The sequence below is a fragment of the Rhinatrema bivittatum genome, chromosome 9, assembly GCF_901001135.1.
Source record: "Rhinatrema bivittatum chromosome 9, aRhiBiv1.1, whole genome shotgun sequence".
NCBI classification, from domain to species: Eukaryota; Metazoa; Chordata; class Amphibia; order Gymnophiona; family Rhinatrematidae; genus Rhinatrema; species Rhinatrema bivittatum.
The window spans coordinates 201,025,236-201,051,911 of NC_042623.1; the positions used below are offsets into that span (position 1 = coordinate 201,025,236).

The following is a 26,676-nucleotide window of genomic DNA, read 5'->3' on the forward strand; positions in this document are numbered from 1 at the left end:
TATCCTGAGATTTAAATATCTCTGGGAGTTTTCCAAGCTTTCCATGTTTTTGGATGTAATTGACTCACTTTGTATCAGTTTTACTTGAACTTCTTGTATTTTAGTTACCTTTAACTCAATTTCTTTAATTTTATTATCATGCATATCCAAAACAGGTTTTATTTCTTGATCTTTTTGCTGTAGATTGGTTACAGCTAAAGTCAATGTTGAAATTGCCTTCTCCAAAGTAACTAGGGCATTCCACACTGTCTCTAATGTTATTTCTTGTGGTCTTATTAATTTAGGACTGAGGTCTGAGCTCCCTCCCGGCTCCGGCAAACCTCTGAAATTCTTTGAATTTCGTTCACCGGTTCCTCTCCCCCTTCGACGGTAGTTGCAGCGGCGTTTTTACTCGTTGGGCTCTGCCTCTCCATGGCGATCTTCTCCTCCTCACACTGCTCCTCTCAAGTTCCGACGCCAGCTGGCAAACAAACGGCCTTTGACCTGGAAGCAGCCACCGCTGCCTGTTCCCCCACCGACCCCGTCTGCCGCGGGATCCAAGCCTGCTCCGTGCTTGAGCTGTAAGTAGGGGGAGAGGGAGTCTCGGGTGCTCCAGGGCTAAGTGATGTTGATATGTCCAAGGATGGAGTGGTGTGCATGTCCTTGGCGTGAACTTTGTTTCTAGCCAGGAAGCCAACTGAAGCAGGTATTTTTCAGCAAATGTCCGCTGATGAACTTCATTACTAACAGCGAGAATACGCACATATATCTAGACTCAGGAGATGTCATCAGCACCTCACCATTCATGTATCTATAGAGGGTGGTAGCAACCAATCAAGGATCAATGTATGGAATTGAATATGCAATGAAGTCCCAAGCAGAGAAAATACTCTGGACTACACATACTAAGGAATCTTTCCTGGAACCTTTCCCCAGAACCCCCCAAACCTATGGCTGTTCTGCCAACATTGCTGCTACCTTTTCTGAAATGCAGCATTGTTGCAGTTCACTACACCTGTGAACTAGCAACCTTCAAGACTGAGTTCTTTGCTCAGCACAGACAGCTCCGTTAACTTTGGAATAGCTGCTTTGTCGTACTTGCGAACCTTAACCCTGCTGGAACCTTGGCAAGCCAGAATACCTTCTTTACCCAGTTCCTGTTGCCGTACCTCAGACACATTTGTGAAAACTCTGAGTTATTTCTCTGTGACTGGGGGTGTAAACTGTTGTTTGCCTGCCGGAGCTTGCTGGAGTCCCTCTGTGCTTTGAGACAGATCACAGATCTCTGAAATGCTGTCCCAACAATGGCTAAGGGTGACATAAACTGGCTTAATTAATCTTTCAGCGGGGTTAATCAGTTTGCCATTGCGCGTTGAGAATTTCAGGTTGACTTTGAGATAAAGCAAGAATGCTTGATTAATCTTATAGCAGGGCTTTGCTCTGTAAATTAAACTGAAACTTAAATCAAAACTATATCTACCATATTAAATCTTTTATGCTGCTAAAATAAAACTGATTAACTATCTCACAAAAGATGTTTCTGCTCCCTTAAACTACTGAGCTGGGATCACAGTTTATCTGTTAAATCAGATAATCATCTGTGGTCATAAATTACCTTACAGAGCTCTTGGAGAGAAAGGTGTAATATTGGCTACTGTGATGAAGCACAACCAGGGCTGAGGCAGGAAAGCCTGGGTTGGAGTAAGGAAGGGAGAACCAAGACCAGTGTGAGGCAGCAGGGGGCATATTTCAGTCCATTGCTATGCACTTCTGGGGGGGGGGAGGCTAACAGCCCCCCTCTTGTCAAAAAAACCATGAAAAATTCCCATGCGGCTCCTGCATCCCGCAGGAGACGCAAAAAAAGACCAAACTAAAGTCACAGATGGTGCTACGACTGGCTGTCGAAAGATGTCTTAGCTCTCGAGCTCTGAGCATGGGGAGGGAGGAAGGAAGTCACCTCTGCTCACGATCTCACTCCTGGGACCACTTTGAAGAGGGGGTGGCCGACTTCAAGGCCTGGGAGGAGGGGGATGGGGACCGTAACCCAAGGCAGGGGGGCTGTGGGGTTGCTCCCTTCTGCCCAAGTGGGACCCCCCCAAGGCTCATGACTAACTAAGGGCGGGAGCGCCTCACACTTCCCGTACACGCGCTCCGAAAGGAGGACATGCGCCACTGCCCAAAAGAAACCCCCCCCCCCCACACACAACCTAGAGATGCAACTCCAGGGAAGGCTGAAGGCCAGGGGTTACAGTACACAGTCCGCTGCCTATTGCCCATTTCCAAGTGATCTCCTCAGTGCTGTCTCTGGCCACTGCGCGTTCAAACTCTGCTGTAATTCGTGACCGCACAATGCTGCGAAATAAGAGCCCGCAATCCTCTGGGGTACCGCCTGGTTCTGTGGTACCCCAGAGGTGGTTCTTGCGGTAGCAAGGATGAAATTAACAAGGCGGTCCTTGGATGTTATTCTGTTCAGCAGCTGTTTTGTAACATTTATTCATATAGCTTTACAATTATTTCTGTGTGGGGCTCTATAGCAGCTTGGCCTATTCTGTTTTCCCAATAGGAAATGTATTAGTGTTTAGGGCCTGGTTTAATAGTTGTATTTCTTAGGTAGGGTTGTTACTGTTTGAGTGTGTTCCATAATACAGGTGTAACTTTGTGTGGGTTAGTTTGTGTGCATTATTGCAGATCCTGGGACTATGGGCCTCATTTTCCAAGCAGTTACCGCGCGCGATAAATTCGCAAATCGCGCTAACAGCCGTTAACGCGATTTGCGAATGCAAATTTGTAATTTGGTATTCAGGGGGGCGGAGTCCGGGGCAGAGCATATGTAAAGCAGGAAACAGGTTTCGTGTGCGGCGAAACAGCCGCAGTGTTATCGCGGCTAATAGCTACAACCCTTTAATTTGCGTTACAGACTGCGCTACAGGGCAGTAAAGGTTTATCGCGGTGCACGACATTTCCGGACAGCCTATTTCAGGCTCCAGCATGCTCGGAAGGGGAAGGGGAAAGGGGGGGGGGGGGGGGGGAAAGAGAGAGAGAGAGAGAGAGCCTTACTATAGTGCCTATGCCCTAGACAGGTATTTGTATCCCTATGGGAGGGCCACCTACTAACTCGAGGTGGGGATTAGGTTTCACTCATTGCCCAAACCTCTTCTTGGAGTGAGCGTCCTCACTCCGACAGCCAGCAAATCTTCACTAAGGACCACTGTTCTTTCCGTATGTCTCATGTGGAATGCGAAAGTGGCCCCCAACCCCCCGACGCTCATACCTAATCCCCACCTCGAGTTAGTAGGTGGCCCTCCCATAGGGATACAAATACCTGTCTAGGGCATAGGCACTATAGTAAGGTTCTCTCTCTCTCTCTCTCTCTCTCTCTCTCTCTCTCTCTCTCTCTCTCTCTCTCTCTCTCTCTCTCATATCATGCACTGCAATGATTCTTTGGGTGTTTCCTCGCGCACCGGGAAAACATTGCGAATGGTGCTAATGTTTTCGCAAACGGCGAAAACATCACCGCAGGCGATGTTTCCCCGCTGCACGAAAGAAGTCTCATTTGCATTGGAAACGCCCCCTAATGCGTTACCAATGCGATATTGGAAAATGAGGCCCTATGTTAGGTGCTAGATTTCTCTTTCCATTTCTCCAGGTTCGCACTGCATGTAGGGTGGCTTGTTTTGGTTTTCCATTCCAGTTTGTCTCCATATTTATAATTTGTGGTGAAGGTCAGTTCTGGGTGTGTGACCGAGGTGAGGTATTTTACTAGCATGTAGGCATTTGTATCAATCTTATTTGTTGTGTTTTCTCAATAGGACATGCATTAGTGGTAAATTACTATCTTTTCATAAAGAAGGGGTAATGTGCCTGGTAGTAAAGGTAGTTTGTTTTGCTTTTACTGAGATGTCATCAGAACCAGAATATCTTTTTTGTATGGTGAGTTGTACAGGGTAATGCCCTAGCTCTGTTCTACACCCATTTTTGGGGGTCGAGGGGGTTCCTGTGGATGCAGAGTGCATGTTTACATTTAGCCCCGTGATGGTCACATGTTCAGTGTGTCACGCATGTGAGAACCATCTGTCAGGTGTGTCCCGGCCAAAAAAAAGTTGAGAACCACTGCTCTAAAGGAATATAACCAAAGGAAATGGGGGAGGGGAGAGGGAAAAACCCGCAGCTACTCCTGCCCCACCTGGGAAAACCTCAGCAGAAAAGTTTGAAAATGGCTTAACTTGGGCGAGGCAGTAGCAGCAGCACTGAGTTCAACTCCCCTGAAAGACAAACAAAAGAAGGAAAAGGAAAAAACAAGAACATTTTCTCTTGCTTAGAGGGGAGAAGAGAACCAGGAGAAAGAAAACTTTCCCCTGAAAAAAAAGCTGAAAAGTGCAGCTCCTCTCTGCTCAGAGAGAGAGAGCTCAGAACATCAGCCTCCAGCCAGCAGGGGGCATATTTCAGTCCATCGCTTTACACTTCGGGAGGGAGGCTAACAGACCCCCTCTCGACAAAAAAAACCCCATGAAAAATTCCCATGTGGCTCCTGCATCCCGCAGGAGACGCAAAAAACAAAATCAAAACTAAAGTCACAGATGGTGCTACGACTGGCTGTCTGAAGGTGTTTGGGCTCACGAGCTCTGAGCATAGGGGAGGGGGAAGGGGAGTGGGGGAAGGAAGTTACCTCTGCTCAGGATCTCATTCCTGGGACCACTTTGAAGAGGGGGCGGCCGACTTCAAGGCCTGGGAGGAGGAGGATAGGGGCCGTAACCCAAGGCAGGGGGGCTGTGGGGTTGCTCCCAGCTGCCCACATAGGACCCCAAAGCTCGTAGCTAACTAAGGGCGGGAGCACCTCACACTTCCTGTACAGGTGCTCCTAAGGAGGGCGTGCGCCACTGCCCCAAAGAAAAAAAAAACCCTATATGACCTAGAGATGCAACTCCAGGAAAGGCTGAAGGCCAGGGGTTACAGTACACAGTCCGCTGCCTATTGCCCTTTTCTAAGGGAACTCCTCAGTGCTGTCTCTGGCCACTGCGCGTTCAAACTCTGCTGTAATTCGTGACCGCAAAATGCTGCGAAATAAGAGCCCGCAATCCTCCGGGGTACTGCCTTCTGTTGCCGCAATCCTGGTTCTGTGGATGACATGTTTTGCGGTAGCAAGGATGAAATTAACAAGGCGGTCCCTAGCCTTTAGTTTGAGGCTCCTTGCAGCGGTGCGGCCAAAAATAAGCAGATGTGGGCTAAAGTGTACCCAGGATTTCAGGAGGAGGGTCTTCACTTCAGAACATGACATTCTACACACCAATCAACATGGTTTCCAAAAAGGACACTCCACAGAGACTCTTTTGCTCGCCTCCTTTGATACTCTATTCCGTGGTTTTGATTCAAACATAGACTTCATTATTGTCTTTTTAGACATCTCCGCGGCTTTTGACACTTTAGATCATCAGATTCTTATAACAGGTCTACAATCCATTGGCATCTCGGAGACAGTTCTACAATGGTTCTCTTCCTTTCTTTCTAGCCGTACACAGCAAATTAAAATTGGCACCCATTCATCAGAGCAATATACTATTTCATCTGGTGTTCCTCAAGACTCCTCTTTATCTCCTATTCTGTTTAATATTTACCTGCTTCCTCTCTGTCAGATACTTTCTTTGCTAAATCTTCAATTCAAAATATATGCGGACGATATTCAATTTTTGGTTCCATACAATAACTCTTGGTCTTCCACTTTATCTTTGGTCTTACTCTACATTAATACTATTAACACTTGGCTTTTGCATAACCATTTAAAATTAAATGTGTCAAAAGCAGAACTGGTTCATCTTACTTCTATTTCTAGCTCTACGATTGGTCCCCCATCTCACCTCTCTTTAAACGGAATAGCTGTTCCTATTGTAAAACATGCCACCAATTTGGGAATCGTAATCAATTCTGATCTGTCAATGACCCAACATATTTTAGCTATTACAAAAAGATCTTTTTACAAACTCCAATTATTAAAAAGACTTCGTCCTCTACCGTTTCAGCAAAACTTTCAAACTGGCCTTCAATCTCTGGTGTTCTTGGGTCTCAACTATTGCAATGCTCTATATCTTGGCTTGCCTGATTCCACTATTCATCCACTACAACTGGTACAAAATACTGCGGCACATATTCTAACAGGTACTCCTGTTAAAAACCATATAACTCCAATCCTCCAATCACTCCACTGGCTTCCAATTAAATTTAGACTAAAATTCATTCACTTATATACAATACTTCATCCATCTGGTTATGTTCCACTTTTCACATTTATAAACTGGCAAGACATCTAAGATCTCTGTCAAAACATCTTCCAGATATTCCATCAATTCATCAAGCTAGACTAGATATCACTAGAAAAAGAACATTTTCAGTCACTGGTCCATTCCTTTGGAATTCACTACCCAATTTTCTTTGCCAAATACCCAATAGACTTCAATTTAAGAAAACTTTAAAAACATGTTTATTCCAAACTGCATTTAAAATTCTGATAACAGAACATCCATAACTCCCTTGATGTCTCAGTCATTTCACTGATCCCTTTTGCCCGTTTTTCCCTTTCTCGCCCCCCCTTTTTATTTTCCTTTTCTTCTCTCCCCTAGTATTGTAATATCCCCTGTGGCTTTTCTTATGGCACTTGATTCCTTTAAAGTTTTATATTGTGTTTTTACTTTTCAAATTTTTTATTTTAATTGCTAGTTTTTTGTAATTTTTACTTCTCTTTTATTTTATTACAAACATATATAGAAACATAGAAATGACGGCAGAAGAAGACCAAATGGCCCATCCAGTCTGCCCAGCAAGCTTCCCTCATTTTTTCTCTCATACTTATCTGTTTCTCTTAGCTCTTGGTTCTAATTCCCTTCCACCCCCACCATTAATGTAGAGAGCGGTGATGGAGCTGCATCCAAGTGAAATATCTAGCTTGATTAGTTAGAGGTAGTAGGGGTAGTAACCGCCGCAATAAGCAAGCTACACCCATGCTTATTTGTTTTTACCCAGATTATGTTATACAGCCCTTATTGGTTGTTTATCTTCTCACCTGCCGTTGAAGCAGGGAGCTATGCTGGATATACATCGAAAGTGAAGTATCAGGCACATTTGGTTTGGGGTAGTAACCGCCGTAACAAGCCAGCTACTCCCCGCTTTGTGAGTGTGAATCCTTTTTTCTTCTCCCCTGCCGTTGAAGTTATGCTGGATATGCGTGAAGTATCAGTTTTTCTTTTCCCCTGCCGTTGAAGCAGAGAGCTATGCTGGAAATGCGTGATGTATCAGTCTTTCTCCCATGCCGTTGAAGCAGAGAGCCATGCTGGATATGCGTCGAGAGTGAAGTATCAGGTACATTTGGTTTGGGGTAGTAACCGCCGTAACAAGCCAGCTGCTCCCCGCTTTGTGAGTGCGAACCCTTTTTTCTTCTCCCCTGCCGTTTAAGCAGAGAGCTCTGCTGGATGTGTGAAGTAACAGTTTTTCTTCTCCCCTGCTGTTGAAGCAGAGAACTATGCTGGATATGCATTGAAAGTGAAGTATAAGAATGGAGTGATCAAGCTAGTTGAAAGGCATCAGGATTAGAGGAATGTGGAGGTAGTAATTTGGTTATTTGGTTTGGGGTAGTAACCGCCGTAACAAGCCAGCTACTCCCGTCTTTGTGAGTGCAAATCCTTTTTTCCACATTTCCTCTTGCTGTTGAAGCTTAGAGTGATGTTGGAGTCACAGTAACCATGTGTATGTTTATTGAATAAGGTTATTGTCTCCAGGCAGTAGCCATCATTCTGGCGAGTCACCTACTCTTCATCGGCGGCCTCTTGACTTTATGGATCCACAGTGTTTATCCCACGCCCCTTTGAAGTCCTTCACAGTTCTGGTCTTCACCACTTCCTCCGGAAGGGCATTCCAGGCATCCACCACCCTCTCCGTGAAGAAATACTTCCTGACATTGGTTCTGAATCTTCCTCCCTGGAGCTTCAAATCGTGACCCCTGGTTCTGCTGATTTTTTTCTTATGGTAAAGGTTTGTCGTTGCCTTTGGATCATTAAAAGCTTTCAAGTATCTGAAAGTCTGTATCATATCACCTCTGCTCCTCCTTTCCTCCGGGGTGTACATATTTAGATTCTTCAATCTCTCCTCGTATGTCATGCGATGAAGATCCTCCACCTTCCTGGTCGCCCTTCTCTGTACCGCTTCCATCTTGTCTTTGTCTTTTTGTAGATACGGTCTCCAGAACTGAACACAGTACTCCAGGTGAGGCCTCACCAAGGACCTGTACAAGGGAATAATCACTTCCCTTTTCTTACTAGATATTCCTCTCTCTATGCAGCCCAGCATTCTTCTGGCTTTTGCTATCGCCTTGTCGCATTGTTTCGCAGACTTCATATCATTAGACACTATCACCCCAAGGTCCCTCTCCTGCTCCGTGCACGTCAGCCTTTCCCCCCCCATCGAATACAGTTCATTCGGATTTCCGCTCCCCATATGCATGACTTTGCACTTCTTGGCATTGAATCTCAGCTGCCATATCTTCGACCACTCTTCCAGTTTCCTTAGATCCCGTCTCATTCTCTCCACTCCTTCTGGCGTGTCCACTCTGTTGCAGATCTTAGTGTCATCCGCAAAAAGACAAACCTTACCTTCTATCCCGTCCGCAATGTCGCTCACAAAGATATTGAACAGGACCGGTCCCAACACCGATCCTTGTGGTACACCACTTAAAACCGCTCTCTCTTCAGAGAAGGTTCCGTTTACCATCACACATTGTCTTCTGTCCGTCAACCAATTTGCAATCCAGGTCACCACCTCGGCACTCACTCCCAAGCTTCTCGTTTTATTCACCAGTCTCCTGTGCGGAACCGTATCAAAAGCTTTGCTGAAATCCAAGTATATGACATCGAGCGCTCTTCCTTGATCCAATTCCTTGGTTACCCAGCCAAAAAAGTCAATCAGATTTGTCTGACAGGATCTTCCCCTGGTGAATCCATGTTGCCTCTGGTCCATCAATTCTCCGGACTGTAGATAGTTCACTATTCTCTCTTTCAGCAGAGACTCCATTACTTTTCCCACCACCGAAGTGAGGCTAACCGGCCTGTAGTTGCCAGCCTCCTCCCTGTTCCCACTCTTGTGAAGCGGGACCACCACCGCTCTTCTCCAATCTCTCGGCACCACTCCCGTTTCTAGGGATCTATTGAACAGGTCACACAGCGGACCCGCCAGAACATCTCTGAGCTCCCTCAATATCCTTGGATGAATCCAATCAGGCCCCATGGCTTTGTCCACTTTCAGGTTCTTTAGCTCTTCCCACACATTTTCTACTGTAAAAGGTTTTTCATCTATTCCACTTCCCTCCAGTTTCTTGTTGTGTAGAGATGGTCCTTCTCCAGGGTCTTCTTTAGTGAACACAGAGCTGAAGTATTCGTTTAATATTTCTGCCATTTCTTCGTCTGTCTCCACACATTGATCATTACCACCTTTCATTTTCACTATACCACTTTGGACCTTTCTCTTTTCGCTGATGTATCTGAAAAATGTTTTGTCACCATTTTTTATCTCCTTGGCAATCCTCTCTTCTGCTTGATTTTTTGCCAACTTGATTGTTTTCTTCGTCTCCCTCAGTTGATACAAATATTCTTCTTTGTGCTCCTCCCTTTGGGATCCTTTATATTTCTTGAATGCTGTTCTTTTAGCTTTAATTTTGTCAGCCACCTCCTTTGAGAACCAGATAGGTTTCAATTTTCTTTTACTTTTCTTTATGTTTCTAACATATAGAGCAGTTGCCTTGGTGATTGCTCCTTTTAGATTGGTCCACTGCTGATCCACATCTCTCTCGTTCTCCCAGCCTTTAAGTTCTTCCTCCAGGTACTTTCCCATTTCCTCAAAGTCTGTGTTTTTGAACTGTAAAACTCGGGTCTTTGTGGTTCTTTTCCCTATTCTATTAGTGATATTAAACCATACCGTTCGATGATCACTGCTGCTGAGGTGGGCGCCCACCTGGACATCTGAGACATTATCTGCATTATTGAGCACTAAGTCGAGAATAGTTCCTTCTCTCGTGGGTTCCAACACCATTTGTTTGAACAAAGATACTTGCATGGCATCCATTATTGCTCTACTATTTTTAGTTTCTGCAGATGGGATTTTCCAGTCTACTGGCATATTAAAGTCACCCACGATCACCACTTCTCCCTTCCTGCCTATCTTATGGATGTCTTCAATCAGATCTCTGTCCAGCTCTTCCTTTTGGTTTGGAGGCCTGTAAACCACTCCAATATAAATGGACACTCCGTCATCTTTTTTTAGGTCGACCCATAGAGCTTCTTCTTTACCCCAACTTCCTTGTAGCTCAGATGCTTGGATGTTGTTTCTGACATAAAGAGCCACACCTCCCCCTTTTCTATCCTCTCTGTCCTTCCTTAACAAGTTGTAGCCTGGTATTGTTGTATCCCATTCATGAGATTCTGTGAACCATGTTTCTGTGATAGCAACAATGTCCAATTCTGCCTCAGCCATTAGGGCCTGCAGATCAGGGATTTTATTTCCCAAACTATGAGCATTTGTGGTCATAGCCTTCCAGGTACTCTCTTTAAGGTTATTGCTTTTCCTGGACTCCTTATGAGATATTAGTTGAGATTTGTTATTCACTTTACTCTTTCTGTTTGTAGTTGTGCCACTGTTGACAGAGTTATCCATCTCAATTAGATTTTTCTTTTGGTTATGGATCTTGAAATACTGCATGCATTGTGTTTTTTCTCTCTTTTCTGGTAATACTGCAATGTTTTTCTCAAGAACTTCCTCAGTTTTTAATATAGAGAGGGTTTGTTCTTTTTGCATTTGGTACATTGTGTGTCTCCTCATCACAGGTCTAATTCTACCAGAGCCCACTGTCTTCCTGGATTTTAAAGAATTTTTTAATGACTTGTTTGAGTGGGGGGGGTATACCTGTTGGCTGCTCATCTGTCAAGAATGGGTGACTGTGGGTCCTACCTGAGCCTAATGGATCTCCTTTTCTTGACTCCTGGTTTTTCTGTGATATTGGGGAATTATTATCTGTGTAATGCAATGTGGGTATACTACCTTTAATTGAAGCTAATTGAGCTTTAATCACAGTCAGCTCCATTTTCAAGGAAGAGAGTTGTGCACAAATTGGGCAAGCTCTAAGTTTCCAGATGCTTTCCCTCAGAATAAAAGCTCCACAGCAGTTACATTGGATAGTCCTCATCTTGGTAGTTTGTGATTTGTATTTCCTTGACTGTTACCAATGTACTACATTATCTCGCTGCCAATGGGAAGTTAGGCAGTCTTTATTAGAAAACAAGCCCCAGGGGTGGGTGGGTAGAGGGGTAGGAAGGGAGGGAGTCAAACAGTTTAGCCTGGGACAAGCTGGGCACTTCTGGACTGTTGCCTTTGCTTTTGGTCAATTGTTTTAAAAAACAGTCTTTATGCCCCAATTTTTAGTTTGAACCGATTTTTTGTGCCAACTAACTCCAAGGGAGAGTTTAAAAGCTGTTTTAAAAGCTGTTTAAAAGCAGTTTAAAAGCTGGAGAGCTGTCTGTTTGGAGGTTTCTTTTTTGTTTTTGGTTTTTTTTCCTTCTAGCTTTATTCAAACAGCAAATCAACTTACTAGATTAATAACTTACTATAAAGAAATGAAACACAGACTATAAAGAAAATTAAAAACAGACAGGAATAATCACAGAACCTTTCTACAGTAATAGTAATTACTTTCTACAGTAATAGTAATAACTATAAAGAAATGAAACAGACTAAGAAAATTAAAACACACAGGAATAATCACAGAACCTTGCAATAATCAAAAACCTTGCAATAATCAAAAAAATATACTTAGCCACAATGCAGATTTCACAATGTAATATACACGTCCACCAGGAGAAAAACCCCTCCAACTTGTGCTCAGGAACACAATGGCTCCCCTCCTCTACGAATACCTTGCCCGAGGTCTGGGACACACCCAATTCAGTTAGATTACGTCACTTCTGGACTGTTGCCTTTGCTTTTGGTCAATTGTTTTAAAAAACAGTCTTTATGCCCCAATTTTTACTATTAATTTGTTTTATTTTTATTTTTACTTTTGTAAACCATTTTGATTAAATTATATTTGTAAAAACGGTATATAAACAATTTAAAATAAATAAAAATAAATAAATAATTACGGTATTACTTTGAAATCTCCACAGAGACAATTTATGTCATTGGCAAACCAGGAGAAAGAAGTGGATGAAGAGAAGGGACCCCATCAGCAAACGCCTTCCTTATGTTTGGATTAGCTCAAGGGTCTAAGCCACGAGTTCTAGATTCACGGATTATGAATTATGGTTTTATAGGTTATGGGTAGGAATTTAATAGTTGCCACAAAATCCAGTTCTTGTTTATACTTGCTGCTGTATTCCACTTTTGAAAGACACATTGCGTAAGTGGGTATGACAGAGAAATGTTAATGTTTAATGATGCAGTTAATGCAGCTGCTGTTTTTATGCATGGTCACATAACTGAATATCTGAGCCCTGACTATACCAGATTTCTGACCGGTTTGGATGAGAAGAAAACATGACGGGAGCACTGCATACCTAACTGTTCTCTACAGGGAGGTGGATTTCTAGATGTGTATTCATGGCATGTTTCCTTGTCATATTTATAATTAATAAGAACAGATGGTGTCAGTTAGATTTTAAAAGCATAACAAGTCAGGAGAGTTTCTGAAAACAATGAGTTCAGAACCTGCTCTTTCACTTGAACTATTGTTGGAAGTAGGCCAAGGTTATTGTACATTCTGTACCGCCATTTACACAACAGTTATTTGGTATTAATAATAACACGTAATATCCATTCTCAGTCCCCTTTGAAAGCTGTGATGCAAATCAGGTACCATAATGAAATTCTTTCCACCTCGGTGATGGCTACAGGGTACATTTCTGAGGTATTAAAAAATAACGAGATCCTCATTTGATGACGAGACTGCTTAAATGCAAGCTTGGAAGGATGGACAACTAGAAGAGGGTGAAAACCGTTAGCTTGAAAATCTCAAAACAAACCCCCAGGAACAATGAGCACTATACAACAAATAATAATAATTAAGAATAAAAAAAATTCAAAGACTAGGGTATCAAACTGTTAAACTGGGCTGGGACTCAGGCTATGGCACTTGGTAGGGTCAATTATTTATCTCTTTGTAGAAGATGTATCATTTAAAACATTTTTTTTAAACAAAGAAGTGCAATTAAAGTAAATGCTAGATAAATGACGACATGATTTGACAGAATTAGCCACGCTCGACTAATGGATTGGAAGGCCTCCCCAGTGAGCTGTTCAGGCACTTGGAGTTAAATATTTTCCAGTTTAGTAAGCAAATCATCCTGAATTATCCACGCTGCTATATTATTAGCTTTTCAGAAACCAGATCTGATCGGTTAAGAAGATTACATAACTTCCAGGTCAGCATTACCATTATGCTGGAGCAGCAGGTATGTTCCTGTGCCAGAGTTTTCTGCTAAATTCGTTTCTGTTCTGCTCCTACGGTTCTGTTTGTTTTTGTTCCAGTGGTTCGTGTTCCAGTTATTCTCTTGAAATCTTTGGGTTAACTTTCTGATTGACTTTGGCCTGAATGAAGTCTGCTTCTGGTTACCGAAATCCGTTTGGCTTCTTCTGAGCTATTGACCTTGAATTGCTTTGGCTGTTTTATTAGGAGCTGCAACCAGAATTCCAGGACTCATTGTCCACTTTTCCTTGCCCCTGGCCATGCTCCTAATAGAGCCACAGGCCTGTCTGTGGCTTGTGCTTTCTGCATGTTTCTGTCCCTAACATTGTAGCATTTCTTCTTAAAATCTGCCTCTTGTGTGTTGACAGAGTAAGGGTGACTTGAAAACCTGGGCGGTACCCCCGCCGTGCCCCCTCCCATCAGTAGGGCCCCCCCTCCATTCATAGATCTGGGAGTGGAGCTTCCCTCTGAAAATAAAGCAGGCATTCGAGAGTTACAGGCAGGCAGATGTGAGCTGCCCCCTCCCCCTCAGTGCATGGGCTGATTGATGCTGTACATTGCTTATGTAAACACTGTTTAACCTTACTCTTAATTTAACCCTTTATGGGGGTTTGGGACCTGAGTAACTGCTCAGTCCACTCCCCTCCCCCCCCCTCCCCGTGATCCATCACTGATTTGGCTTGCGTGAAATAAACCATATAAATTCAAATTATTATTCAAAAATTGCTATCTAATGATGTTAGAAACACAGATGTATGGGAGATGCTTCAGGCATGCCTTCATCTTTGCGAGCCGTGCAGCCTGCCTCTGAAATCGGAGCGGCCTCGGAGGAAACTTTCCTTCCACCCCCCGCCCTATTTAACCCCCTCTACCTTTGTTGGCAAAGTTACGCCTGCCCGAGGCAGGTGTAACTTGTGCGCGCCAGGCCGGCCGCCGGCGCGTGATTCCCTGGCCCGGGAGCAGTTTCAGAGGCCTTGGCCATGCCCCCGAAATGCCCCCCGGGCCGGAACCACACCCACGGCCCCGCCCCAGATGACGCACCACGCCCCTGAATGCCCCCCCCCCATGAAAGCCCCGGGACTTACGCGCGTCCCGGGGCTTGCGCGCAGCGCCGAGGCTATTCAACATAGGCTCGGCGTGCGCAGGGGGAGCTTGGGGCAGGTTTTCGGGGGGGTACGCACATATCTTACGTGCGTACCCCTTTGAAAATCTGCCCCTGTAAGTTTTTGCTTTGACTGCACCTTTCAGTAGGTATTTTAAGTCTTATATTTAACAAATAAAACATTTTCTGCTATTCTGTCCTCATTCCAGGACAAGCTTGTGTTTCGTGGATAATCATCATCTAGGTACTGTCTTGTGATCCTTCCATTCAGATCTCCAGCTTACCAAATGCAGTGACCCCGCCGGACCTTTATTTAAAACATATTTGATTTCTTGGAAGATAGTTAAAATATTAAGGAAAATGTTTCCATTTTGTATCTGTGGAATAAATCTTTAGGGAGATGATTCACCCCTGCAGTTTTCAACCTCCCTTGGGCGAAGGATAGCATTGATTCAAGTTTTCCCAAGTAGTCTATTCTGGAGCGATTCAAGGCTGATGGAAAACTATTCACACACCATAAATGTAGATATTCAAGGAGAATAGACACTCCTTCACTGCCTTACGCCCTGTCCCTGAACTGGCCCACAATTCATCCACTTGCTTTTACGTGGGGTTTTATACTAAAGGTCTTCACTCCGAATATATTTCATTCTGCCTGTGTGGTAAGACCCTAACACGATCCTGAAAAAGCGCCAATGAGAGCACATATGCAGAATAGGTAAATAGCGCAATAATAAGCTGCTAGCTATTACCCCACTGTTTACAAGGACAGTAACTTTTAGGCAGTTTAAAAGTTAGACAGACAGTTTAACACTCGTGCACGCATTTGCTGGCTTGCACCCAGAGACACGGCCATTTTATAACATACGTGCGTATATGTACTTATGTCATAAAATAGGCTGAATGCACGCATATTTGTGAGCGATTTTAAGTGGGAGCGTGCATGTACATGCAAATCCCACTTAAAAAGGGGCGTATGTCCATGCCGTTGCCACTTTCACCAGTTCGTTCCCAGTTCGCCCAGGCAAGGGAGAGGAGTTCTTAACCCCACCTAGTTAAATAGTCTTCCTTCTCCTCTGTTAGCCCCGACCTTTAAAACTCTGCTGATCTGTTTTTTTTGTTTTTGTTTTACGACTTACACACCATCCGTAGCAGAAGTAAAGTTATGCGGCAGGGGACCCCCGCCGCGCGCTTGTGTGTGTATTTACGCGCTGGTTTCATTGTGAAATCCAGGAAGGCCCATTCCCCGCCAAGGCCTCGCCCATGTCCCACCACTTTTTAGAGCTTTTCATTTGTGCACGCAGTGGGAGATGAGGCGCGTACTCGGGCAGCTTTTAAAATCCGCTCGGCGCGCACCAGTCCAACATATTCGCACATCTCCCAGTTTTCGCACACGTCAAGCTTTTAAAATTCAGCTTTAAGAGCCTGATATTCAGAAGACACGCAGAGCCTAACTTTCTTATTTATTTATTGATTTGTTTTATATTTCACCTTTTGGCACTTCCTAGGTTAGGTGCCCAGTTTAGGCATCAATATTCAGCCTACTTTAGGCACCTTAATTTTGGGCTGATTATAGCTTCTAATAGAAATTATAGGTGCCTAAAACTGAATTTATGAAACTAAGGGTCTGATTTACTAAACCTTTTTCCCCATTCTCTTTGGGGGAAAAATCTGTGTAAATCAGGCCCTAACTTAGGCCCCCAGTGTTGGAGATCAGTGCTGACTGCCAAGCTTCAGTTTGCCAACCTGGCACATACCCTGGCCATGACCACTTTTAAGGAACCTAAATTTAGAAGTCTTGAGAATGGAGGGTTTTAAATTTAGGAATTCAGGACAAAATTCATCTCTTAGTTACGTGCCTAGCTCTTTTGAAAGCCTGACTTATAAGTTATACTAAATTTATTGTAGCCGCGTTGCTGAGGTAAATTTAGCATGACCTTGGGAGGTGTAGTTAATTCATAGTGCACCAACCTGCTGTGTTGGGTTATGGTATTACCAGTTAACTATGAGGGAGAGGTTGAGTTTTGAGGCCTTCAGTCCCCAAGAGAACCCCTACACCTTACACAATAAAGACTGATTTTCTTTTTCCCCATCTCACCTGTACTCTCAGGAGGACTGCAAGCTTGCAGGAGGAGGAATATGGCCTATCTACCGCCTATTGACTTGCCCATCGTCTTTCAAATAGTCTGCAGCCCTTCACAATGTCCGTGCTACATAACCTTTTGCCACCATGCTAACCAGTCCAAATCTCAGGGTCAGTTAACACAGGATATGTGGTGATGGAAAACACAACTTCCCTGTTGGGAATGTGGACCCTTGAGCCGAGATGAGGTTGTCGCTACCACTAGGGAAGGACCCCTGCTGGTCCTTGTCATCGGGAGGCGGCTTCAGAGAAGAAGACCCCCACAGGACCTTCATCTATACCAGTCCTCGTTCCCCGCAGGTTGAGCCCTTGGGTACAGGGACCGGCAAGACTTAGGCATGGGTCTCTCTCTCTGTCAAGGCGAGCAGTGTTGGTCAGGCCCAGGGTCGAGGCAGGCGGCGGACGAGCAGGAACAGGAGCAAGCTGGTCAGGGTAGGCAGCGTACAAGCAGAGACAAAGGCCAGGCCAGAGGTCGGGGTAGGCAGAGAACAAGCAGAGAAGAGGTACCAGGCTGGAGTCAGGGCAAGTGGAGATCAAGCGGAGTAAATGAAGCAGGGTCAGAACCAGAGAATCAATCTGAGGGGACGAGGAGCAAGGCAGGAACTGGAAGCGAGGAACAGGAATGCAGGAACCAGGAGCAGGAGACAAGGCAGGAACGCAGGAACCAAGGCAGGAATCAGGAACGCAGACAACTCACACTCGAAGATGAGCAGGACCCGTTGCTGAGGCGAAGTGGTGGTGGCAGGGTAGGGTATAAATACCCAGCGCGTCTGACGTCATCTCCTTGGGATGAGGAGAGTTTTCCGCCGCTGGCCCTTTAAATTTTCCATAGGGAAATGTGTGGGCACCTAGGGGGCCCACACATGGAGCTCAGTGTCGGTGGCGTGTGGAGGCGCCACGAGCGGGCTGTGGCTGCGGCATTCGGCGTCAGTGGGAGGAGTCGGCGATGGAAGCCGGTAGGGCCTCCTGCCCGTCCAGGTGAGGGGACCCGGTCGTGGTCTCACGCGGCCGGGAACCCTAACACTCCCTATAATGGTCACATTTTGGTTTAATACGGACAAACCCAGCCAAATAGTGAGTGGACTGAAAGAGCTGCTCCCACAGCCTAACCCAAAGACTGCAAGCAGGTGCCACTTGACTCCCACAGTAGGCCCAAACCATTGAAGGCCAAGTTCTAACACCTCCTCCTAATTTCCAAAAGCAAACTGCACTGCCCCCAGAGCTCTCAGAAGATAGCTGCTTATATATCCTTACAAGGGGACGAGCAACCCAGCACCCTCAAAGGGAGGGGGTCGTACCGAATGGTGCCTCCCCTTAATTACTATCCCTTGCCAAAAGGAGTTTAAGCCAGAGGGCACTATTAGTAATGGACTCAAAGGGTCATTGCACTTGCGTATTGGATCCTGACAGAGATTGGTTATTGAGGACTTTTTTTTTTTTAAAGTTAAAGAGGTATTGTTCATGATTTGCAGGATTCACAGTTTTCTAGATGTCTCTAAAGAATCCTAGAAGAGAAGGAAGCAGTATCTTTTGCTGAAACCGAAGGTTTTGCATCTGGGAGGTTTATTTTTGTCACAACATCCTTGTAAATGTTTGTTTCAAGGAGCCAGGTATGTTTTCCGTCTCGTCTCACAGCTTTTCTCAGTTAATAGCAGACTGCTTGATTGTTTAGGTCACAGTGGAAATGCTTTCTATATTCTTGCTTGAATTTTCCTGTATTCTGTGCATTGGATCCCCTTTGTGGGCTTGTGGGATATTTAAAAGTATTATTTTAACTGATGTATTGAATTGAGCTGTTTTAGCATTTTGATTTATAAAAAGGATAACCAATTTTTTTGTTCTGGCAATAAAGTTAAATAAAAAACGAGGAACAGAGAGGGAGCCTCCAGCCTGGGTGATGCTGATGATGGATACCAGCCTTTCGGGCTGGGGGCTCGTTGCCTAGGTCAGGTTGCTGAGGGTCGCTGATCAGAGGAGGAAGCGAAGTAGGGATGTGCAGAGGGACGCCATACGTTGCATTTGGGATTCGTATTCTTTGGGGGGCAGATACGTTGCATTCGGCAAGGGGGGCCCCTGATACGTACATGCGTTAATTCTTATTTGTTTCCCGGATAAAATTGAATTAAGTACAACCCCCCACCCTCCTGACCCCCCCCCCACCAAGACTTACCAAAACTCCCTGGTGGTCCAGCGGGGGGTCCAGGAGTCATCTCCTGCACTCACACCCTCGGCTGCCAGTAATCAAAATGGCGCCGATAGCCTTTGACCTACTATGTCACAGGGGCTACCGGTGCCATTGGTCAGACCCTGTCACATGGTAGGAGCAATGGATGGCTGGCGAACGGTCAGGAGGGTGGGGGTTTTGTTTAAATTGGCTCCTTTAGATGGCCGAATAATTCGGCGAAGATTCGTTGTATTCGTGGGGAATCGCGATACATTTCTCTTCCCCACAAATACAACAAATATGACTCTATACGTTGCGGATTACAAATACGTAGGAAACTAATGCACACCCCTAAAGCGAAGTGGAAACTAGGGTGATCCATTTGGCCCTGCACGGTTTTGTATCCTTCCTAAAGAGTCAGGCAATATGAGTGATGTCCAACAGCGCCACTGTAGTGGCCTTTGTGAATCATCAGGTGGAACCAAGAGTCCGTAGGTGGTACTTACTGCAAAGTGTGAAAATTACATTCTGCGGTAATACCTATGCGAAGCGCTAAGATAGTGCACTTTGCGATAAATAGGCTATTACCATAAAACACCCCTCTTTTCCTATCGCATGCGATATTTAGTGCATTTTGGTAAATCCAGGTCTTGGTTTGGCTCTGCCTGGTGTGGAGTGTGTCTCTTGTTTGTCTGGGGTACTGTGGTCTATGTCTCTGTATGTGATGTGGTCTGTCTGCCTGTATCTCTCTTTGTGTCTGGGCGTGCTGTGTCTGCCTGTTGTTGTCTATCTGGGTGTAGTGTGTCTCTCTTTATCTGTCTAGGTATAGTGTCTCTGTGCCTGTCTCGGTGGTGGTTTTCAGTCTCTCTGTGAGATGTTTTTGGGCCTCTATATCTGTCTGGGTCTGTCTGTGTCTGTCTTGCTTTCTATCTGTCGATCTGGGTGTGTCTGTTTGGGTCATGAAGTATCTGTTTCTCTGTCTGACTGGATTTAGGGTGTCTGCCTCTCTGTGCTCGTGTATGTGTGTGTCTATGTGTGAGCTTTCTCCTTTCAGCAAAGAGAAACAAGATGGGAACCCCGAGACACTGGCTGGCAGTGTGACTGCATGGTGGATACCCTTCATATAGATATACAGAATATATAGAGATAGATTAAATAGATAGAGATATATGTGTGTGTGTGTGTGTGTGTGTGTGTGTGTGTGTGTGTGTGTGTACAAAGAGATATACATATATATGCTGTAGCTCCAAAACAAAAAATACAACAACCTCCTATATCATAAATAACTACTAATAAGCTCTGTTAGAGATTAATTCATATTAATATAATACAATTACAAAGGCTTTATTTCAATCCATTTCATCTATCAAAAGATTTTTTTTATATATATAAATCTTAGGGTTTTTAATGTTTTTTTTTTTATTTTTAGTGGTAATGCCTGCCTCAATAATTAAATCCATTAAGAATGCCACATTGAGGTGAAGTCAGACATTAGACTTGACCCGAGCGACGTTTGGCCGAAAAGATTTTCTCGCTTAAATTTCTGATATATAGCGCTCTGTGCTGCTCCCCCCCACGATTCCCGCTCATTCTAACAACGTGATCGTCTGCGGGTACGCCGAGACTTGTGTGGCGGTTTAGCATTGTAAGGTAGCGAGCGATGCAATTCTGAACGGGCACCGCTCATTTAACGTATATGAACACGTGTGGATAAACGGAGACCTGTAGCTTCCCATTTAAACATCTTTACAGTGGTGAGAAACAACCATTGAACAATTCCTTATGTTTCTTTAAGCAATGTCATTTCCTGTGAATAAGTTTTAATTTAATAGATTTTAATTGTGTTGTATAGGGTATGAACGGTGGCGTGAATGGAATGATATTTTGGATTTGTGAAATTTGTCGTGTTTAGGCAACCTAATAAAATTTATATATAAAAAAAAATGTTTTGATAAATGAAATGGATTGCAATAAAGCTTTTGTAATTTTGGTAAGAATTTTATATTAATCTGAATTATTCTCTAACCTAGCATATTTGGCTATTTTATGTTTTGGAGCAATTTTTGCATTAGACTCCATGAAATCCTTATTCAGACACAGTCCAGAAAGCAAAATTAGGCCTGGAATTTCTAAGGTCGCAGACATTAGAAAATCTGGCGGTAACGGGGGGGCGGGGCCTGCGAAAGCCGGCAGCGATCCCGCCTCCGTGGTGTGATCGCCGCCGGCTTTAGCACCCAGTAGGGCCATCGTAAAAGGTGGCGCTATTGGGCGCGAAACTGGCAGCGAAAAGGGCCCTTACCTTTTCGCCGTCAGCGACGTCTTCGCGGCGTCCGCCTCGGTGCCGCCTCGACTCCTCCCCTTTCCAGTGTGGACGCCGCCCAGAACCCCGCCCCGATCTAGGTATCGCACGCGAAAAGGTGTATCAGTTTATTACTCCAGATTTATCTGTGAGAACAAGTCTTGAGATCAGCACATCAGTGCCTTTTAGATGACCCCTCAGTCCATTCCATACATCTGGCAGAGTGAAGAAACCACTTGTTTACTCTGGTCGGCCCCCTATTGTAGAAGATGCTGAGGAAAGAGGCTTGTTTTAAGCCTTTTAGAAAGAAACTAGCTTATCTATTTACACAAACCTTCCAGTAAATGACTGCGTCATTGTCAGACACTGGGGTAGATTTTAAAGCTTTCTGGACTGATTTCTGTCAATGCATGTCTGTTTTAATTGTGAAAATTCATCTGCAAGCCGCTTAGAATATTGGATAGTGCAGCCTAAAAATCTTTTAATAAATACATATGAATGGCTTTAGTATTTGCCAACTGAAGCTTTGATATGCTACCCACAGCCCTGCACACATACTATGTTTTTTTTTGATTAAGTTTCTTGTTCTATCTTAAATACAAATTTTGGATATGACTTTATGAACCTCTGAAGATAGGATATAGTCATATTAGGCTAGAAAACATTCCAAGCCAAATATTTTAATACTTTTATTTCTTTTGACATAAAATAAGTATACATTCTTTTCCATATCCTTAATTTGTAAAAAAAAAAAAAAAAAAAGAACCTGCTGCTAGTCCCTTTATAAACCTGTTGAAGTGGCAAGGCTGGAGCATCCAGAATGGATATTGATTAATAATGATTTAGGAGATGCCGGCTATTGTAAACAAACAGGCCAGTACACGGTGTACTCAAAGCTTCCAACAGTTTTATAAATAGTTAACAGCAGTAGTATTACTCTCAAGTGTAGCCATTCGCTGGCATTTGATGACCTTGGGAAGAGGTTATCTTGGGCTTTAGGTACTATCTCCAATGAAAATAAATTCTTCCCCGAGCATGTACTCCAGAATCCAGCTTAACTGCAGAAGGGTTTTTGCAGATTAGTGAAAGAGGACAGGGAATGTGACGCTGCAATGCTACACTTACTGGGTCCTTCTCGGGCTCTTTGGTTTCTCCCGTCTGAATCTTCCAGCCCATCTAGAAGCTACAAGTACATGCATGTTCCCTGGTGGCCCAGAGGGCCAAGGCAGCCTCTTCAAGCTGCAGTGCAGCCTGCTGCTTTTCACCAGGGGGGGGGGCCACGAGCACTGCCAGGGCAATCCTTTTAGTCTCCCGCCAGCTTACGAAGCGAGAGACCGAAGACCATTCCCGAACCTGGGTATGGCTCTTGGGTAGCAATTGTGCAAAGGGACTCGCTGCAGGTATTTACCCAGGAAGAAAGCACCTTTCAAATCTGTTCTCCCCAGTGCAGGAGAAAGGGGTGGCATTGGGGCAGGGCAGGGGCTACCCCCAGCAGTTCATTTTTAACGTCCTGGTAGGGAGAATACCCCTGCAAACTCGGCTGGTACTTACATACCCACGGCCCCTCCGGGAAAGACGTTTTCAAAGGGGGGAAACTCTGCCTGCCAACCTCTGTGGGAGGATCAAAAATGCCCTCCCCTCCCCTCCCCCCCGCATTATAATCTCTGATGGGTCAGAGTTTAAGGTCCTCGGCAGTCACAAACTAGAGAAGTAGATTTATATCCGGATACGTTGCACGCATGTCTATACAGCAATACCATTTGCCTTGTATCTTAGACACTGGTCTAAAGGTGAAGATGTGACGGTGGGTCCATGGGATAAATATTAATATGAAAAGTAAATAAGAGGCTGACAAAAATCCAAAGAGGAGTTTAGAACCTTACTCATTAATGATTTTGACATAAGCACAGCAGATGAACAGGCCATGTGCTGGAGCTTATTAAATTCTGAGGTTTTTTTTTTAGCTACACTAAAGAAATTCTTCAAATCAATCCAGGCTGTCAAAATGGGAGCAGTTAATGCACGAAAAAGTTCAGCAGACTGTTTTTCATGAACTGAGCAATGTAACCCTTGCTGAGCTCTGCTCTCCCTGAGAGTTCAAAAAAGGAAACAGGAGAGGCACAGGATAGAATGAGGCGGTCCTGGATCTGCGGCCCCTCCTTGCATGCTGACCCTTCCAGCTCTTCTTTTCTTGGAAAACAAAATCAGAACTGCAGGTCCATGCATGCAACAGGGCAAAACCAGGAACCTTCTCCACCTGGCTCTCACCCTCTCTCTCTCCTCCTACCAAATCGGTGGCCTATAACTGGAACGAATGGGAATGGGACACATTCATTTCCACCAGTCTGGTTCTCAGACCCAATGTAGGCAAATCTATCTCATTTGTATTTTGTGTCTTGATCCGGCAGCTTCCTTCTGCTCCTTTGTACTTCCAGCTCAGACGGAACCAGGACTGTGACCCGGCCCCACGAACCCTTTATTTGCAACTACCTAGGACTTCCCCCCCCCCCCTTATTTGTATTCCTTCTTTCCACCACACATCAAGTCCCGTGACTGCAGCAATGATCCCTGTGCCAGGGCCATGCAGCGGGGACACCCTCCAGAGTATTTGCTCTACAGGCAAAAGGAAAAGGCAGATACCGAGATGAATCTTTACATAATTACCGCAAAAAAAGGTGAATTTGTTATACAGTGAAAGCTATAAAGAATTACAAAATTCCAGGAATGGCTGGAGCTGAGGTACATCTGACGAAGTATAATCAAAGTTTACAAAATATTATATATAGGGAAAGCCAGAATCCAAGTTTGTTAACAATGTTAAGAAAGCAAACTGGTAATTCGTTCTCTGCACTCCTCTGTTTTCCACTGAAGGCAGATTTTAAAACAGAAACAAAACAGATAATAAAAGTGTGTATACTTTTCTGGGGAGTGAGCTGCTGCATCCGCTGTAAGGAAACAGGTTTTTCACTTCTTTCTGGGGCAAATACGTCTTTACAGCTTCTCTAACAAGGAGAATGTCATTCAGAAACCCCGAGTGGAAATCAAGGTGAGGAGAAATGCAGCAGAAAGGCGTGAGTGAACCGGTTTCGCCCACTTTAAGAGGATAACAATAGCTTCTATTTCATTAGCAGAAAATTGCTTCAGTCAAAAACAATTATTTTTAGTTGTATAATATATGGCTCTGAATCAATTTTCGTTCCGTCAGGCACCTGGGGAGATATCTGACAAGGTTTTGATTTTCTCCAATTTGTGACTCTAATGCATTTTCTAGCCTCTCTCCCACACTGTCTAATAAGCTTGGGGGCCTCGTGTGCCTTCGTGATCCTGGCACCGCTGGTTATTACGTTTGCGCCGCTCATGCCAGTGTGTTCAGACGAGATTTGCCTGGCGCGTGCCCGGGCTGGAGTTCGTATCCCTCCAATCCAAGGTCTCCTCCGCCAGCACCTCCCTCGCCCGCAGCCCGGGGTGCGCCTGTGCTGCTCTGCAGCGGGGAAGGAGACGGAGCTGACGCCGTTTCCTCGTACACTATGGTCAGCTCATCGTTGCTAACAATGCAGTCCGTGTCGTCATCCTTCAGTTGCTCCTGGTTTGATTGAGGGATTTTTTTTTTTTTTACAAACATAAAAAAAAGAAAGAGAGAGATTCACAATCAGTGACAAGGAACCTGCTACAGAGAACCTCTAAATGAAATAAGTCAAAGGTGAAATGTCCACTTGCTCTCTTGAATCGAAAATGTCATGTAAAGAGAAATAAATCACCAGCGAAACAGTAATTCTCATCCCCCTCCTCTGCACACACAAACCCAAGTAGATCCTGGAACGGAAATCTTAGAAATCACAGAAAATGCATTTTAATCTTACTTAAATGGTAGCGTTTCTGAGCAGGGGCAAGCCTAAAGAGGGCCTTGAATTGATTGTGAATACATTTTCACTAGCATGGACCACAGATGATACTCCAATTAGCATTTTAACCTATTCGTTTGTGCTGAAGGTGAGTAGTCCCTGAGACAGAATTGACAACATAAATACATCTATTTGTATTGAAGATTCATCCCAGCTGCCATGTGTCTGGCAGCATGACATTCTTATTTTATTACAAACCAAGGGTCTAATTCACTAAGGGGTAGTTTTTAAAAAGGTTACGTGCATAAATCCCGGGGATTTACACGTGCCGGGCCTATTTTAAAAGGCTCGGTCACGCGCGTATGTCCCGGGCCATTGGGGAGTGGGCGGGGCAGTCCAGGGGCTGGACAGGGCTAGAGGCCCTTGGGGGGATCACATGCTGGCAGGGTGCCAGCTGTGCAACAGCTAAAATAAAAATTTGGGGGAGGGTTTAGGTTAGGGTTAGGAGGCGGGAAGGCTAGGGGAAGGGGATCATAAGGAACATAAGAAATTGCCATGCTGGGTCAGACCAAGGGTCCATCAAGCCCAGCATCCTGTTTCCAACAGAGGCCAAACCAGGCCACAAGAACCTGGCAATTACCCAAATACTAAGAAGATCCCATGCTACTGATGCAATTAATAGCAGTGGCTATTCCCTAAGTAAACTTGATTAATAGCCGTTAATGGACTTCTCCTCCAAGAACTTATCCAAACCGTTTTTGAACCCAGCTACACTAACTGCACTAACCACATCCTCTGGCAACAAATTCCAGAGCTTTATTATGCGTTGAGTGAAAAAGAATTTTCTCCGATTAGTCTTAAATGTGCTACTTGCTAACTTCATGGAATGCCCCCTAGTCCTTCTATTATTCGAAAGTGTAAATAACCGAGTCACATCTACTCGTTCAAGACCTCTCATGATCTTAAAGACCTCTATCATATCCCCCCTCAGCCGTCTCTTCTCCAAGCTGAACAGCCCTAACTTCTTCAGCCTTTCCTCATAGGGGAGCTGTTCTATCCCCTTTATCATTTTGGTTGCCCTTCTCTGTACCTTCTCCATCACAACTATATCTTTTTTGAGATGCGGCGACCAGAATTGTACACAGAATTGAAGGTGCGGTGTCACCATGGAGCGATATAGAGGCATTATGACATTTTCTGTTCTATTAACCATTACCTTCCTAATAATTCCTAACATTCTATTTGGAAGGTAGGAAGGTCAGGCTAGGGGGTAGCGAACGGGGGTAGCGAACAGGGGGTAGCGAACGGGGTTAGCGAACATTCTATTTGGAAGGTAGGAAGGTCAGGCTAGGGGGTAGCGAACGGGGGTAGGCTGTGCGCGTCGGCGTGTGCAAGTTGCACAATTGTGCACCCTCTTGTGCGCGCCGACCCCCGATTTTATAACATGCGCGCACCTATGTTATAAAATTGCATGTCCATGTGCGCGCGCGCGCGCAACTTTATAAAGTCTACCCCAAGGCCTTTTTCCCATTCTGTGTCTATGGGAAAACAGCTTAGTGAATCAGGCCCCCAAGTAAGTTAAATCTCAAGTACAATTATTTCAGAAAGCTGACCTGAAAAAAAACCATGCAAAGTAATTTTTTAGACATCTCACCTCT

General features: G+C 44.7%; 1 protein-coding gene across 4 annotated transcripts in view; it reads right to left on the reverse strand.

Annotated features, from left to right (window-relative positions):
- Positions 1–21,893: 21,893 nt before the first annotated feature.
- The window catches only part of SLC9A9 (solute carrier family 9 member A9), a 902,600-nt gene continuing 897,817 nt past the window's right edge, over positions 21,894–26,676 (reverse strand). For 3 of the 4 annotated variants that reach the window (XM_029617398.1, XM_029617399.1, XM_029617396.1), the window contains exon 17: positions 21,894–24,759. In XM_029617398.1, the coding sequence (XP_029473258.1) occupies positions 24,532–24,759 (228 nt within the window). In that variant the 3' untranslated portion in view covers positions 21,894–24,531. The remainder of the gene's footprint in view (positions 24,760–26,676) is intronic. The other variant, XM_029617397.1, reaches the window with a different exon arrangement.